The sequence below is a fragment of the Parasteatoda tepidariorum genome, chromosome 3, assembly GCF_043381705.1.
Source record: "Parasteatoda tepidariorum isolate YZ-2023 chromosome 3, CAS_Ptep_4.0, whole genome shotgun sequence".
In the NCBI taxonomy this organism is placed as follows: Eukaryota; Metazoa; Arthropoda; class Arachnida; order Araneae; family Theridiidae; genus Parasteatoda; species Parasteatoda tepidariorum.
Genome location: NC_092206.1, coordinates 55,243,983 through 55,261,638, shown reverse-complemented (window position 1 = coordinate 55,261,638; position 17,656 = coordinate 55,243,983). Strand labels below are relative to the sequence as shown.

Genomic DNA, 17,656 nt, shown 5'->3' with positions numbered 1-17,656 from the left:
TTAAAATCTAGCTACTTTTAATACATTATTATTTATTACAACACATGAATCTCAAATTGTACATTTAATTAACTCCTTTTTGGCATGTTTAATTTGTGAGACTTCATTTTAAGTACACATGGATTTATCATCAATCTTTTTTCCGTCATAAAATTATTTGTATAATATTTTAAAATATTTATGTCAAAATAATATTTGATTTTGTGTTTCAGTCATACGATACGCAAAGTTTACTTACCACCTCATATTTATGGTCAACTAGTTCAACATCTTGAAGGTATTGAAGTTTTAGAAGCAGAAGTCTCACTTCATGATTTATTCACCTCATTACATAATCCTTCATTTGATTCTGAGTTGGATATTTTAAACTTAAAAGCTTCATTATGGGCTGTGGTAAATATGGTTTACTATTACTTTGTTTTTTGTTTATGCAATACTGTTAAATTCCAGCCTTTCACATATCTGCCAAGTCTCCTGTTTTTTAACAAAGACTCATGTATTTTATGACTATCTCCTGTTCACATGTATATTTTCAAATTTCTCAGTATTTGTTGAAGAGATTAAGGAAAAAAAATTGCCAATAAAATATTCGCTGTTGCAAAAATACTTCTCTTATTCCTCAACAGATGATGCTATTGCCAGTATTGCAGTATGTTGAGTGTTTATAGTTTAATTATAAATAATGGTTTTAAAAAAAAATCTTCTTTAAATTAAGATTTATATACATATTTTTTACTTCGCTACGTGTACATGCTTATATTATTTTGAATTTCACTTTTTTGCTAACATGATTATGCATGATGTATCAAAACTTTACTCGTAGCCCGAAAAATGTCGCTAGTAAAATCTCAGTAATTTTTTATTTCACCAATGTTGGCAGGTATGCTTTCACTCTTTAGGTGCAATGCAAAATGTGACTGTAAAAGTGTATGCAACCATTTTTTATGCAATCCATAGTTATGTCTCAATCTATATTTTATAATTTTAGTTATGTAGTTTATAATCTTAATTATTGTTTGTATAATTTAAATAAATTTTAAAAGTTTCATTTGTTCTAACAATTTTTCCAATCATTTAAAAATTCTTAAATTTTTTTAATTATTATATGCGTTGAGTGGAAACTAGAAAGAGAAAAAGCCTCTTATTTTTAAATTTTATAAGAAAATTTTATTTGTATTTGACAAAATACAAAGACATCTAATAATTGAAAGTGGTGTGGATAAATTTTATAACTGAATAGTTTTATTAAATTCCTGTTGTTGCTCATCCCCAAAGACCAGTAGGGCTAATCAAGTCTATGACAATTTTATGTTGATTTTTTTAATTAAATTTATAACATTTTGTATGCATGTTGATTTAACCTTACAAGCATTGATTCGTTGGATAAGTTAATTATATTACTCAAATGTTCTTGTTTTACTGTATTTTTCCTAGTAGGATTTTCTTAAATAAAAACAATTGGTAGGAAATTTGCCACCTTAAAGTTTGAAAAAAATTGAGACAATCTCTCAGAATCTTAAAGATATGCACTAATCTTAATTCATAATATATTTTCTATCTTAATTCAATGTCAACTGTAAACCTGATTGCTTTTATTGCAAGTTGCTGGGTGTTTTAGCACAGTAATTAACTGGGAAGGAAATTTTCGTTCAACAATTTCTGTGAATATTGTATAATTCCAACTTCTCTCATTTAACTGGTGATTTTTCTTTAAAGTATTATAAGAAAAAATAAAATTTATTTCAAGTTATTCAAAAGCTGTATGTAAAAATACCAACTCAGATTTAGCATGAAAATTATTTCATTTCCTATGTTCATGTTATAAACAAGTCCATCTGTATATTTTCATTAGAAGGATCGTCAAATTAAGAAACTAAATGAATAAAAATTTAATTTATTATGATTTTTTTCTGTATTTTTAGTCATGTTTCTTGAAATTTTTACTGTTACTCATACCCCTAAATGCAATAAAATGTCTTGTTTCTTGATCTTATAATTATTGATCTTATAATTATTTTCCTTTTAAAGTCGTTTAAAAATACGCATACCGTTAAATAATTACCTCACATTTATTATTTTACAGGGTCATATTGGTAGTTATCCATTGGGTGTTGATATCATTATTAGAGAAAACCTCATTCAAGTTATAGTTAATCTTGCAGCAAGTGCTCCTGTATTTTCAATCAGGGGGTAAGCTATTTCCCTTATAAATTGAACGAAAATTAATATATTTTATTTAATTGTTTTTGTTTAACTTTTTAATTAAAACTTTAATATTTATGGATATGTTTTTAACATCTATATATGCTGCAAACTTTTTATTTATTTATATTTAGGACATTTTGTTTTGATATTTTTGTTGAAATTGTCAACAAAATATCAAATAGCAATTTTTAAATTTTGATTTACTGCCAATATTTAAATTTGCAATTAAAAAAGCAATAGGCTTAACCCTATGGAGTCTAACCTAGCCTACCTCAGTCTTTAATGATATGAAATTAAAGTTGTAAAGACCATTATTATAAAAATGTTTCTATCAATATATTTTTAATTAAAACAATTCTCTTCCTTTAGAACTTGTCACTTTGTTCTTGGTTTAATAAGTTCCACTCCAGAGGGCGCAGCTGCTCTTGGTGAATTAGGATGGGAAGCTGTCAGACGAAATCACGATGAAAAATGGCCTTTAATTAAAGAAGAACTCTTCTTTGATACATCAAAAGTTAGAAAGTCCACCTGGTCTTTTAGTAGTATGAGTTATGACTTCCCCACTGGTGCTTTACCTACAAATCTGTCCTTTGTTGTAAGACACTCTCCTTACAGCTTTAGTGATAGTCGAAATTCTTCATACTCTAGTTTAGATGCTCTTCAGAACTCTTTAGACAGAAAGCAATTTGCAGGAATATTGCCCCATCACAAAGATTTTAATGACCACGATTCTTCGTCTGATGACGGCCGTCCACGTTCATCCTCAGATTGTCAATCAGATCCGAAGGATCGCATCATGTTTCAAATTGCTGAGTCTTCCAGCTGGGACACATTGGACACTTGCTATTCAACTTCACCGCCTGGTTTTAATCCTCACAGGAAGCGGAGGAGTATTAGCACTTCTGAAGTAGAAATGAAAGTATTTGATTTTAAGTACCAGAACAATCAGGAAAAACATGACGAAATGGATGAAAACGAAGAAAGTTCCCCCAGCTTTAAATCTAGTTACCCTACCGTTAGCATATCTAATGCAAATACACAGTCCTCTGATCACTCTAGTGAAATACATGCAAATGCTAGTGATTCATCCTATAATATTTCGTCAAAATCATCGGATATTGGTGTTGACCGTCCTTCATTACTGAAACAGTTGTCTCGTGGACAAAGTATACACCTTCATAGCCCAGAATCACCAGAAAAACCTCCATTTTTACTGACTAGTGCACGGGACGCTCTAGGTTATGCTACTCTAAAAGATATTCAGCGAAGACGTGTGAGTTCTCTGAGCTTTCATGATCCATCTTTGAGTAGCATAGATTATTCTATACGTCATATGAAGACTAAGAGTTTGGATGCTGAAGGTGCTAGAATATTCAATGTGTAATTATAATTTCTATTACTTATTCAACAAATATAGCATGTATAATCTGTTTTAGTGAAAACAATTACTCAGAATTTTCAGCTGCTATAAACGTCCACTTCAAATACTAGTCAAATATAGTTAAAAATCTGCTATATTTTTAAATTTCTTCATAAGTCAGTACAATTAGATAGTATTTGATTGGAGGAATTTATAAACATTCATCTCATTAAAGGTCTTTTGCATTTGTGTTTAATACAGATAAAAAATAGTCATTCTCACTCTACTACCTGCAACCATGAATCGAATGTGAATTTATTTCCAGATCTTCTTTTTTATTTTTACTTATATGTTATAATTCTTTCATAAAATTAGTCTCTATGCTTCAGCATGTTGTTATGTTACGCATTCATATATGTTGCCCTGTTTTACGTCTTCCTCCCGCAAAAAATTCATTATCTTAAAATTTTTATATTTTACAGAATACCACAAAGTACTAGAATTTTGATGATATCGAATAAAATNTGAATCGAATGTGAATTTATTTCCAGATCTTTTTTTTTTTTACTTATATGTTATAATTCTTTCATAAAAATAGTCACTATGCTTCAGCATGTTGTTGTGTTGCGCATTCATATATGTTGCCCTCTTTTACGTCTTCCTCCCGCAAAAGATGCATTATCTTAAAATTTTTATATTTTACAGAATACCACAAAGTACTAGAATTTTGATGATAATAAATAGCATTTATAGATGAAAATTTATCGAATAAAATTAATAAACGAATATTTATAGAATGTTAAAGCTCTCTGTATTTTTTTTTCTTTCTTGCTCACATTATATTAAGTTTTAAATACATAAATAAAGAATGATTTTTTTTATATTTGTAACTTTTAAAAGTGTTATTTTTTTGTCAAAATTTTTTTTTGTAGTTAATTGAATTGTTAATTATAATTTCTAAAGCGCATGTGCAAAAATATTTTTAATTATTTTGAAAATAGTATTTTGACACAATTTTTTAAATATCTTTCTTCGAGTCTTTCTAAACCTATATTATTGTTTTTGTTATTTTACTGTGACCTCTTATATCTTGCATTTAGATGTGTTATGCTTTTTCAGTGTCCTCTATTATAATAAGTTTGATACAAAAAGGTTGTCCTTGTTTTATAACAAATCAATACTGTTCATTTGTAAGTGATAGTTAGTACATAAAGGGGAGCCAATACTGTGTATTCCATTGCAACAGATTATTTTTACTTTTGGTTGAAGAATGAGAAACAAAAATATATTAAATCTGTTTTCAATGAAGGGATGAAAATCTCTCTTTGTTTTAATTAATATATTTGATTTATATTGTCTCATTTTAAAACTTAAAAATCTATAAAAGTTTGAATTTGAAAATAATTTGCAATATTCAATGTACATCAGTTTAATACCATACTTAGTTTAATTAAAACATTTTAAATGCTACTTTAGACACAAATTTAAACCTGAAGCTTGTTTTTATTATAGTGCCCCTAATGATTTGTTTTTTTCTGAAATGGAGGAGAATTCTGTCAGGCATCGGTTTTCAAGTCAAGAAGAAAAAACAGATCCTGATATTCATTACATTGGGATTTCTCTTCCATCTAATCTTTCATCTCTTTTTGATGTAAGTATAACCATACTGATTTTACTAAACATCAGTTGTCTGAATTTTTTTTTAAATGCTTGTAATTTGTCTAGGTTTCTTAAGCACAAAACCACAAAAGTTTAAGAAAAGAGTCTAGTAAAGGAAATCTGAAAAAAAAAAGCTTATTTCAAAAAAAATTTCTAATCTCCCTCTCTCTCTTATACACACACACACACACACACACACACACATATATATATATATATATATATATATATGTGTGTGTGTGTGTGTGTGTGTGTGTGTATAAGAGAGAGAGGGAGATTAGAAATTTTTTTTGAAATAAGCTTTTTTTTTTCAGATTTCCTTTACTAGACTCTTTTCTTAAACTTTTGTGGTTTTGTGCTTAAGAAACCTAGACAAATTACAAGCATTTAAAAAAAAATTCAGACAACTGATGTTTAGTAAAATCAGTATGGTTATACTTACATCAAAAAGAGATGAAAGATTAGATGGAAGAGAAATCCCAATGTAATGAATATCAGGATCTGTTTTTTCTTCTTGACTTGAAAACCGATGCCTGACAGAATTCTCCTCCATTTCAGAAAAAAACAAATCATTAGGGGCACTATAATAAAAACAAGCTTCAGGTTTAAATTTGTGTCTAAAGTAGCATTTAAAATGTTTTAATTAAACTAAGTATGGTATTAAACTGATGTACATTGAATATTGCAAATTATTTTCAAATTCAAACTTTTATAGATTTTTAAGTTTTAAAATGAGACAATATAAATCAAATATATTAATTAAAACAAAGAGAGATTTTCATCCCTTCATTGAAAACAGATTTAATATATTTTTGTTTCTCATTCTTCAACCAAAAGTAAAAATAATCTGTTGCAATGGAATACACAGTATTGGCTCCCCTTTATGTACTAACTATCACTTACAAATGAACAGTATTGATTTGTTATAAAACAAGGACAACCTTTTTGTATCAAACTTATTATAATAGAGAACACTGAAAAAGCATGACGCATCTAAATGCAAGATATAAGAGGTCACAGTAAAATAACAAAAACAATAATATAGGTTTAGAAAGACTCGAAGAAAGATATTTAAAAAATTGTGTCAAAATACTATTTTCAAAATAATTAAAAATATTTTTGCACATGAGCTTTAGAAATTATAATTAACCATTCAATTAACTACAAAAAAATTTTTTTGACAAAAATAACACTTTTAAAAGTTACAAATATAAAAAAATCATTCTTTATTTATGTATTTAAAACTTAATATAATATGAGCAAGAAAGAAAAAAAAATACAGAGAGCTTTAACATTCTATAAATATTCGTTTATTAATTTTATTCGATAAATTTTCATCTATAAATGCTATTTATTATCATCAAAATTCTAGTACTTTGTGGTATTCTGTAAAATATAAAAATTTTAAGATAATGCATCTTTTGCGGGAGGAAGACGTAAAAGAGGGCAACATATATGAATGCGCAACACAACAACATGCTGAAGCATAGTGACTATTTTTATGAAAGAATTATAACATATAAGTAAAAAAAAAAAAGATCTGGAAATAAATTCACATTCGATTCATGGTTGNTTTTCAATATTTTTCCAAAATTTCTTTATTCACTCTTTTTTTAATATATTTCTGCACCTAATTTTACAATTCAATTTCAATAAATTAATTAAAAAGGGAATACAAATAATTTTCATAGATGTCGTTAATCCTTAACAATCTGAAAATTTTTTAAAAATTGTCTGGTTCCTACTTTGACGAGCCCTGAAACAATTATTGAAATAATTTTATCAGTACTTACATTATAATAAAATTGTTATTTTTTTATTTTTTATTGTTGATTTTTTTTAAGAAAGTTAAATAATTAGCACTGTCACTGGTGGTATATATTTATTCGATGATAAACAATCATACTATTTTTAAGGTCCTTAATTTTTTTAAAAAAAGTCCTTAATTTTTTCAAACAAAGTCCTTAAAAGTGCTTAATTTTTGCTTTGTTAAAAGAGTGGGAACCCTGTTATACTACCACTTGGAAAATCCATTCTCGGAAAGAGTGAAAGTTGGCAGGTATAGAACATCTATTCTCATGGAATTTTTAAAAAAATAAATCCTTCTTGTATCGATTGTGATTAAGATTTATCTATAATAAGAATTTGTTATATTTATAATATCTAAAAAACAGAAATGTTGAATTTTTTTCTTCAAAAACTGGACTGTATTTTCTCATGACTCAGATTGAGAACTGAACTCCGAGGTAATCTTAGATTAAAAAAATTATGAGTAAATTTTTCACCATAGTAGGATCCCATTATTTTAAGTTCATAAAATTATGAGTATATCTTTCACGATTTTATAAAAACAGGACCTTTCACAGTCTGAAATAACCCTTCCTAAAACCTTAAACTTTGAGATTCAAGCTAAAATAATTATTTTTCAAAGGCTTTAGATATTATATGTTCTGATTTCTTCTTTACTATGAATCTGGTTTCATCAAAAAGAAAATGTATTGTTAACCTACCACGTTCATGAAATATATGTATTCATTATTTATATTTTTAGTTAATGATTTTATTGTATCTTACCAGGTTCTCAAAGTCAGAGTCCAAATGATGTTTTTGAATTCCATTCTGAAGAAAACTGTCTGTTGAATCACGCATTCAACGATAAAAAAAGTTTACAAAGTACAACTATAGATGGTAAAGTTGTTAGATTGTTTTTAAGCATTCAATTATTATACAAATATAAATATATTAAGATTTTGTTTAATATTTATGAATTGTTAATTTGATTAATATTTATAAATTGTTAAATATTTATCAATATTTATGGATATTCAATTATGATTATGAATAATTAATATCTTTCAAATAATTTCAAATTGAGGTCACTGATAACTAATTATATTTTTCTTGTTTAAAAAAAAACTTTTTTTATAGTAAATTTCAGGATTTTATTAAAACAATCAAAATTATTATATTAACAAACAATCATTATTTTGTTAATTCTTTTAAAAATAAATTTAGTATAAATAACAAGTATAATCTTTAAAACTATCTTTTGTAAATAGTTTTCAGGCCCAGGGTTTACAATAAACCTGTTTAATATTATTTAAAAAATAATTTATTTTTGAAGGTATTCAAAACTTTGAAAACATATATTTTTATTTAATTCTATGTTGTAAAAAATAATATTTTTGTTATTTTATTTCTTACTTGCATTTCTAAATTTTCAAATATTGTAAATATTCAAAATTTTCAAAAATGTGTACAATTTGAATTCTTTTAATATTATGAGTTTTCTATAAATAAGGCATTCAATTTTGAAATATTTATTTTTGAAATACTTATCTTTCTATTAAAGTCAATTATATGTTTTTATTCATAAATACAGTTTTAAAATGTTTCTTTTTTTTTATCAATGTAGAAGAAAGTGAAGATAACCAAACTTCCCAAATTAAAGCAACTAGCGAAAGTGTTAGCAAAAAGCCTATTATTTTAGATAGGTCGAATTCCATAAGAAGTAAGTCTTCCTCATATTCATTCAAACATTATTTTACAAAATTTGATAGAAATAATTATTTTAATCTGTTTTAATGCCCTTTTTAAGTTGATTATGTTTCTTAAATTTTTCTGCATTCTATTTACCTTTTTTTCTGAGTTTGGTACATTTTTTCTTTTTATTAAAAAGCATTATTTGTATTATTATTGTAAAATAATAATTCAGTTAAAGGGCTGAATCTTGATATTTATTCACTATTTTTATTCTCTTTTTTGTAATAATTTTTATTATATTTCTCAACAGGTTTTTTCAAATGCAAAGATGAAACAGTTAATAGTCAATATTTAATACGCAAGGAAGCAATGCGTTATGTAACAAACTTGTGTAGTTCTGTTGCAGTAAAAGCTTCTGAACAAGGTCTCTTAAAGTAAGTATTAATTAAATTTCAATTTGATACTTAACCGAAGTTATATATTTAGGTTTAATAAAGGTCAAATATTTTATCTTGTTAACCTTATATATTTAAAGCTTTTATTGCATAGTGAATGTTAAGAAGCTGTTCTTTGCTCCAGTAAATACTGTTTACAACTACATTAAATAAAAAATAATCAAGCAGCTTTCAGATACTAATCTATTTGTAAAAAAATTATAAATAATTGCGTTAAAAAGTTATGGAAACAGGGTGCGTAGCGTTTGTAAAAAGTACTTAAAGGTGCTTTTTTGTGAATTTCGTTTTTAAAAGCTTTTAAAGGTGCTTTTTTCAGCTGGTGTTTTTAAAAAGTGCTTTTTTTCCGAATAATTTTCTTTTTCCCTTCAGTGATATCTGGTGGATCCCATGCATTTCACGAAAAATGGGGAGTTTGCTACGTAATCATTCACGCGGACTTCATGTCGTACCCACGTTATGACTTGCGCATGCGCGCACACTTGAAACCGAAACCCGAGTGCTCCAATTCGGATAGAGAATATCAGATCCTTATGAAATGTTTTTCTTTTTAATTTATTTTAATTTTGTTCTTGTTTATTTTATTTTACTTCTAACACTTTTTTTGACGTAGGGGGTAAGGGTACTTTTGTTCTGAGTTCAGGGTCAAGTTGAATTCACTCGGTGATGTGGGAAAGTACTGATTGTTTCGATTTACGCCCGTTTCTTTTTGGGTTTTTTTTAACGCTAAAACTGTTTATAAAAAGTTTTTGTTTTTCAATAATATCATTGATTGAATATGAATTTTTTGAGTGCTTGAAAATTTTTGTAAAGTGCTTGAAAAGCTTTTAAAAAGTGCTTATTTTTGATTCAAAGATTTGGCTACGCACCCTGGGAAAGTAAGTAAGTTGGAAGTAAGCCTAAGATCAGTAGGCAGGACTGTATGGAAGAAAATTTCAAAATCCTCAGAATTATTAACTGGAGAACAATCGCAAAAAAATAGAGCAGAATGGAGAAAGGTTCTAAGGAAGGATATGGCCCACAAAGTTCTGTCATACCCATAGAAGAAGAGGAATCTGCATTTTCGCTTTTAGAAAAGGTTGGCGAAGAAAGGGAAAGCTTTTGCAATATAAGGAGCATTGAACCACATAACCTGCTTCTCAATTCTTTTTACCAAAGAATACTCTTAAAACATTATAATTTTTGAAATGTTGTAATTCTTGAAACTCATTTCATTAGTATAACAGTATATACATTAATGTGTCAAAGGGTTCATTTAGAAACAAATTTATGTAAGAAATCTTAAAATTATTATTATTTTGCAGCACGAAATTAGAAGCCTGCAATTAATTAATTTATTGACGTAATTACATAGATAATTTACTGTTCCTGTCTTTAAAATAAATTGATATTGTGCTTATTACTGCAACAGAGAAATAAGTAATTATTATTAATTGATTGTAAAAAATTTAGCATATTATCTGAAACCTCGGTTATTTTTCTTGTAGTCTTTCTCTGAAAAAAGTTATGAGCTAGTATTATATAAGAGGTAAAAATGCTATCATAAAAAGAAACTCTATTGCCTGCCAAGCTAGTAATATTGCACTGCTAAAAAAAATCTTTTCTGCCAGATACGACATTCCACTGCTACATTATTTATTTCAATAGTAATGAAGGTAGTTGGAGGTGTTTTGTGCTTTGGATTACAGGAATTGTGAGTGCCCTTTTGCCTTGTTAAAGTAGCAGAAAAAAATCTAATTATTCATTTTAAAACTTCCTCTTATACCACTGAGAACATGATTTAAGGTAAAATAAATGAATAAACACAATCTTAATAGTTGTTCAATAGCTGTAAATGATTAAAACGATGACCTTCCATTGTCTGAAAATATCATTTATCCAAAAAATCAATTAGCTAGGTTTCAATAGGTTTGAATATTCAAGGTTCAACTGTTTCTCTGTTGGGTTTTATTTTTCTTGTAACAGAATGCATATTTATAAGTTACTCTAATTTTTTTTTTAAGGATCTGATTTTTCAATTAAATTAATTGTAACTTCTTTGTTTATAGTTTGAAACAAAAATTTCCAACTGCTTTTCAAGATATTTGTCTTTATTCAGAGATTTGTTATTATATTTCCAATTACAACTTCAGGCTTACTGCTCGGAGGTTTCTACAAGAGCTTTTCTTAGATGTAACTTTTGAACAAGTAACTGTTTTTCATTTTTTATTCAAATTAAAATAAGATTTGTTGTATTACTTTATATTTTTCTATTTTTTGTTTTTTACCATTTTCTTTACAAAAGGTAAGTACAAGACGTAATTGCGAAAAATTATATTATGTAAATGTGTGTAATATTTTTATGCTACAATTAATGTAGAGATATTTCTTTAAAAACTTGATTAATCACTCCATTGATTCATTTTTCTTATATTTATAACTTCTTATATTTATAACTTTCACATGTAAATGTGTGTAATATTTTTATGCTACAATTAATGTAGAGATATTTCTTTGAAAACTTGATTAATCACTCCATTGATTCATTTTTCTTATATTTATAACTTCATTATTTTTTGGTTTAAATAGATGTAGTTAGGCATTTTAAAATATTTTGTAATAACAAAAAAGCAATGATACTCTTTTATGAATATTTTAGAAATAAAATTTTTCTATGGTAGTTAAATAATTTTATTTAACTACCATAAATAAAAAGAGATATAGAGTGTTAGATTATAAGAAATATGACACATTTCCCAATTTATCTTTAAAGGATTTTTTTATTATTAATTCAAAAGCTTGTTCATTATGTATCATCAACTATTGTGCATAATTAATTAATATTAATAGAAACTGCACTTTATAAACTAGAATGTCTTAATGTAAGAAACAAAACAAATCTCTAACTTTTTGCAAGCTCTAAAATTTTAAATATGATACAGGAAAGTGAAATCTTATATTAATTGTGCATTTTAACTATCACCTTTCTGCATGTGCGGGTTACAAGTGTTTCTAACTAATCTTATTCAACAATAATAACAAAAAATTTAGTTAACAGTTTTGATTACTTTTCATGCATATTTTTACAATGACAAGAAAATAAAAATCTATAAAAATTAAATCATAGAAAATTTTTGTTACAGCTACAATGGGAAGCAGAGTCTATTGTTAGTATCATCAGTATTCCACAAGTTAGTGGCAGTGAAGTTTGACATTCCTTCCTTTGGTCAAAAGAATTTTATTGGTTTATACACTAAATGAAGAACTAGTCTTCTTGTCCTATAAATTAATTTAATGTACATAATAATATATGCATATGTTGATTGTGCTGTTTTGTTTTTCCTTTGTATGTAAATTTTGTTTTGCATCAGTTAGTATACAAGCCAATGAGATTTAGAGATAATGTTCCTTTCCCAAATTATTTAAGATATATATATTTATATTTTAAAACTGTTGCTAGTTGGATTGTTAACTGCAAGACAAATGTTTTATAAAAAGAATTTTATTTTTTGATATATTTTGTTATTATAAACTTTGTGAAATAAAAATAAATTGACATAACTTTTTGTAGTGATCTCTTTCTCTCTTTAAAATTGTAATCCTTTATACTGGCAGTTTTTAGCAAGCAATACCTATTTTAATTTAAGTTGATTACTTTCTTACAGAAATTAAGTCATATATTTTCTCAATATAAAATGCTTAGATAAATAAAAGAATAAATACTCTGTGTACTTCAGAAATTTTTTTAAAAGGTTGCAGAGAAGATTAAAGAAAAATAAGTAATTTTGTTTTATTATTAATGTCTTATCTAAGTTATCCAATACTGGAAATAGATAGTGATGAAGTAATGGTTCAGTGATGAAATAGTAGTGATAAAACAATGTTTTAACTTACATTACAAAGAGAAAAATAAAGAAAAAAAATTACTATAAATTATAGCGTTAATGTGAAATTACACCACAATAGTCCCTCAGCTCCACATTACAAAACTGATTAACTTTTTCTAGATTATTGACGGGGCATTATTGACCTTCAAAAACCTATTACAGGTTGTAAAAATTGCCTTAAAGCCACAAGTCGAAAAACCTGTCCCATTTCAATGTTTTGTTTGATAGTGTAGCCACTGACTTTTTTAGGCCTTTAATTAACGCAAGTAAAAGATTGTGCAACAAATTGAGTAGAGTTATACCCATTGAAACAAGTTACTACTAAAGAATGTATAGAAAGAAGTAGCCTTGAAATTAAGTAATATATTGTGATAAGTATTTTTTGCACAATTTGGAGCAAAATTTGTTAGTTTAGTCATGCAATAGTCATGTTCTATCCTTAACATCAAAATCTCATTCCTGTATTGTGGTATAGTCAACCATTTTTTTTTCTTTTTGTAAAATATGTTTAAAAGCAGCATATAATTCAATCGCTATATTTACTGTCTTGCATTTATGGTTAAAAGTTGATATATCTACTAGGTAATCCGGTAGTGGGGGAGGGGAGGAAAGATTTAAACCTTGTTTATTTAAACAGATAGTTGGTAATAGTATGAATTTAACAGTGATCTACTAGAAGCTTGAAATATAAAACAAGGCTACATATCTTAGGTTATAATTTTGTATCAAAAAGGGTTTAAGTCACAAATTAAACAGAGAATTTTGAGAAAAAGAAAGGCTATGTCTAGTAAAAACGGAATACAAAAATTTTTTTCCTCTGAAAGACAAACCATACATTGAGATTATAGAGATCAATTCTTAACTTTTTTGTCCATCCTAGGTAATTTTACTTAAAATATTATCTTCTTCTTTATCTTTTAAATTTTATTTTGCTCTAATTTATTTTTTTATTATTTTTTATTTTCATAGATTTTTAAATATTAGTATGCTGCTGTGTATTTGAAAAATCAACATAAGCGACAAAAAATTCGGTATTGATATTTTTAAATATTTGGCATATTTGTATGAGCTAAATAGTGCAAAAAATATTTTAAAAAACAAATTTTCCAAAAAAAAAAAAACACATTTCACGGAATCAATCGTGAAGTACTTAAGTTATGCTGTTTTTTTTTAAATGCACGGCAGTACAGTGGCAATAAAATACACAAATACTTTTTGAGGGGGCACTTGTTTTTTTTTTTTTAAATTTATAATGCAGTCAAACCCCGCTATAGTGAACCTTCAAGGGACCGAAATTTTAGTTCACTATTACCGGGAGTTCACTATATCCGTTACGCAGTCAATTTAACTAATGGTTCCCAAACTGCTCCCTTTTATTACACATTATTCAAATAAGTGACTGAAAAATATTACAAATATTATGTAGNCTATAGTAAACCTTCAAGGGACCGAAATTTTAGTTCACTATTACCGGGAGTACACTATATCCGTTACGCAGACAGTTTAACTAATGGTTCCCAAACTGCTCCCTTTTATTACACATTATTCAAATAAATGACTGAAAAATATTACAAATATTATGTAGTAGCAAAAAATGTGTTATTTTTCATTACTCTTCGACTTGCGTACAAAAAAAAAAATAATTTCTATCTTTAGCTGATGAGCAATCGTCAACATCAGATATGGAAACACTTCCCGACTCTCAGATAATTTTTTCTAAATTTCTGTTATTCCGCTTTTTAAACCTGTATAACCCTCCATTCGAGCACATAAAAGTATTCTCATAAAATCGCTTAGCAAATTCATCGACATTTTTCCGGATACTGGAAGATTGTGGCTTCTTCGATTGGTGAACCATTTCAGTAATTCTTCTTCAACATCCTTGTGATCTGCTTTTCTCAACTTTTTTCTGCCATCTAAATTTTTTTCATAAGCAGAAATTATTAATTGCCTATTTTTCCACATGTTACAAACTGCAGATTTCGATAGTTTATATTCCCTGCTAATATCAGCTTGATTGCATCCATTTTCAATTTTTATGATTATGTCTATTTTATCATCAATGGAGAACGTTTTACGTTTACTGCTCGCCATAGTTAAATTTGAGATACTTGTTTGCAGGATTTTCTTAACTGAACTGAGAGCAAAAAGGAGTTGAAATGAGGACCTTATCAACACATATTAGTGTCCAACCCTTTGACCAATAATGAAGAATTACTTATTCCCAATGACAGAAAATGCATATTGAACCCACTGGCACCTTACAGGTGCAATCATCTGCCTGGGTTGGAAACATCTGCTTGGTTTGTTTAGGGATGGGAAAGTTAGGTAAAAGAAGCAAACAAGAAAAAATGCTTATCCCTACATTCCCCTCTATAGATAGTTTTAAAAATCAGTATATGTATTTATTTTGAAGTAGAAATTTCAAAATTATTACTAAAAAAAAAAATCAGCCGAATACTGAAAAAAGTTCATTATATCCAATTTCCTCACTTTTTTGGTTCACTATATCCACAAAAAATGACATTATACGCGTATAGCAAGGCACGGGACCGAACATTTCGTTCACTATATCCGGGAGTTCACTATAAACATTGTTCACTATAGCGGGGCTTGACTGTATATATTTGGNAAGTCTAAAATAAATACACAGAGAAAATTTTATAAATATCTCTAAGTTTAAGAGGAATTTTCTGTATTCAACAGAGGAGTTAATATCTAGTATATTGACTACAAGTTCGTGCGATTCTTATAAAATTGATCAGTAATGCAAGAAGTATGTTTCTTATGAAATGGAGCTTATTGCTTTATAATTATACGAATATTAAACATAAGTATTGTAGCAAATTGTCCCTAGTGGTGGCTTGAAAACCACCCAGCTCCAAATCGGTGGAGACAAGCTTGTCTGGGAAAAGTCGGCCTGTGCGCAATGATGACCACATTGCCACAATCACGTCATTGGTCGCAAAATTGCGGAGAGTTTTCGATGACCTCCCGTAGCCCACTACGGGCTGTTAATGAAATGGTTTCCTTTTTTTATTCTATCAAATTTAACCTAGAAATGAACACATGTGAATATAAATGTAAAGTTCCAAACAAACTGGATGTTTTTTAGAGCTATAAAACAAGAATAATACTTAAAACTTATGATAGTTATAGAAAATAAACAGTGTCTTCAAAAATCATTCCCCACCCATTTAATTTACACTTAAAATTCTCAATGGAGGCACAAAACGGTGAGTTCCGGAAGGTAACTTGTTCTTTAAATATGTAATGCCATATACATATTTTTTTTAATCTACTGTAGTCCCGCAGTGGACTGATCGTTAAGACACGGTTCCCAGCAAATCACCGAAGTCAAGCATCACTGTGTGCGGATGGGTGACCACTTGGATCAGTCTGCGTAGGGATCGAGGGTGTGCGGTATTGGTCCTCGTTACACTATTCTACCGTAAAGTGCCATCTCCTCTGCAGAGGATCAAAATTGTGATGGCATGTCTTCGGGTCATCCTCATGGATGTTTCCCAGACAGTCGCCAATAGCCCATTGTGCAGCTCTAGTGTGACGTAAATGAACAACAACAGTAATCTACCGTATGAAAAGTCATCACAGGTAGGAGCTGCATAAAGAGGAATGCGAGCACGATTTTCGCCCATTATGCTCTGTCAAGTTCAGATCTGCGAAGTAGAAAATTCGGTATAGCGCAAATCTGTGAAACGTTGAGTTCTCACAGTTTCCAAAACAAGCGTAAATACGTTCATGATAGCGGAATGAAGTTATCATTCGTGGTACTAAAAAGACATTGGCGATAATATTGAATGCTACCCGAGGATGGTAATTCGCAAAACAGTGAGTTAGTGGAGAACCATGTTTTTGGAGCATTTTCCCTGCATGCGATCATTCAAGAAGGGTACACTACACCGAGTATTTTTTGATACGTCTGTATTTACTGTACTCAATCAAACTTTACTACTCATCCACACATTAAGATCGACCTTAAGTAAAAAATGCCTTTTAAAAATACGCGCGTTCGGAAAGTTTTTCAAATTTTCAAGAACCATCATCAAGTTGTGAAAAATTCAGGGCTCGAAAAAACTCAAATTTTACCCGTCCCCGAGGACGGCTTGTCCAACAATGTACCCGTTCTCCTAGTATTTCTTTTATGAAATAATTTATTTCTTTTAGGAAATAATTTAAATGACAAAGGTCAAGTTATCTGGATTGTCAATTTATTCGAGGGTACTGCATTTTTTAAATGAATCAAATATGACGTTTGCCAGCTTCACAATCGAGCCAATGATTTACAGAGGCTTCTGCACAGAAATCTGAAAGGGATTTTTCATTATGTTGTTGTTATTGTTGCTGTTGTTAATTTACGTCGCACTAGAGCTGCACAATGGGCTATTGGCCTCGGTCTGGGAAACATCCCTGAGGATGATCNGTTTAAACTTCTAAACTTGTTAATAGCTGGTAATCGATACTAATCAGAGTTTCTTAAAATTAGAATTGCAATTTGTGTTCCCAGAATGCAGTAATCAAGAATTGCAATCATTAAAAAACTTTTTAAATTAATTAATTCTTAACGATCAGTCCGACTTTTTTCTTCATTATGTAGATGTTCATAATTGCGT

General features: G+C 28.3%; 1 protein-coding gene across 1 annotated transcript in view; it reads left to right on the top strand.

Moving 5' to 3' along the window:
- LOC107452496 (rapamycin-insensitive companion of Tor) overlaps positions 1–12,696 on the top strand; it is a 57,125-nt gene extending 44,429 nt beyond the window's left edge. The window contains exons 23-31 of the mRNA XM_071178662.1: positions 213–393; positions 2,084–2,190; positions 2,575–3,585; positions 5,078–5,250; positions 7,802–7,912; positions 8,640–8,735; positions 9,018–9,141; positions 11,208–11,346; positions 12,282–12,696. Of these exons, the coding sequence (XP_071034763.1) occupies positions 213–393; positions 2,084–2,190; positions 2,575–3,585; positions 5,078–5,250; positions 7,802–7,912; positions 8,640–8,735; positions 9,018–9,141; positions 11,208–11,346; positions 12,282–12,350 (2,011 nt within the window). The 3' untranslated portion in view covers positions 12,351–12,696. The remainder of the gene's footprint in view (positions 1–212; positions 394–2,083; positions 2,191–2,574; positions 3,586–5,077; positions 5,251–7,801; positions 7,913–8,639; positions 8,736–9,017; positions 9,142–11,207; positions 11,347–12,281) is intronic.
- The last annotated feature ends 4,960 nt before the right edge of the window (positions 12,697–17,656 follow it).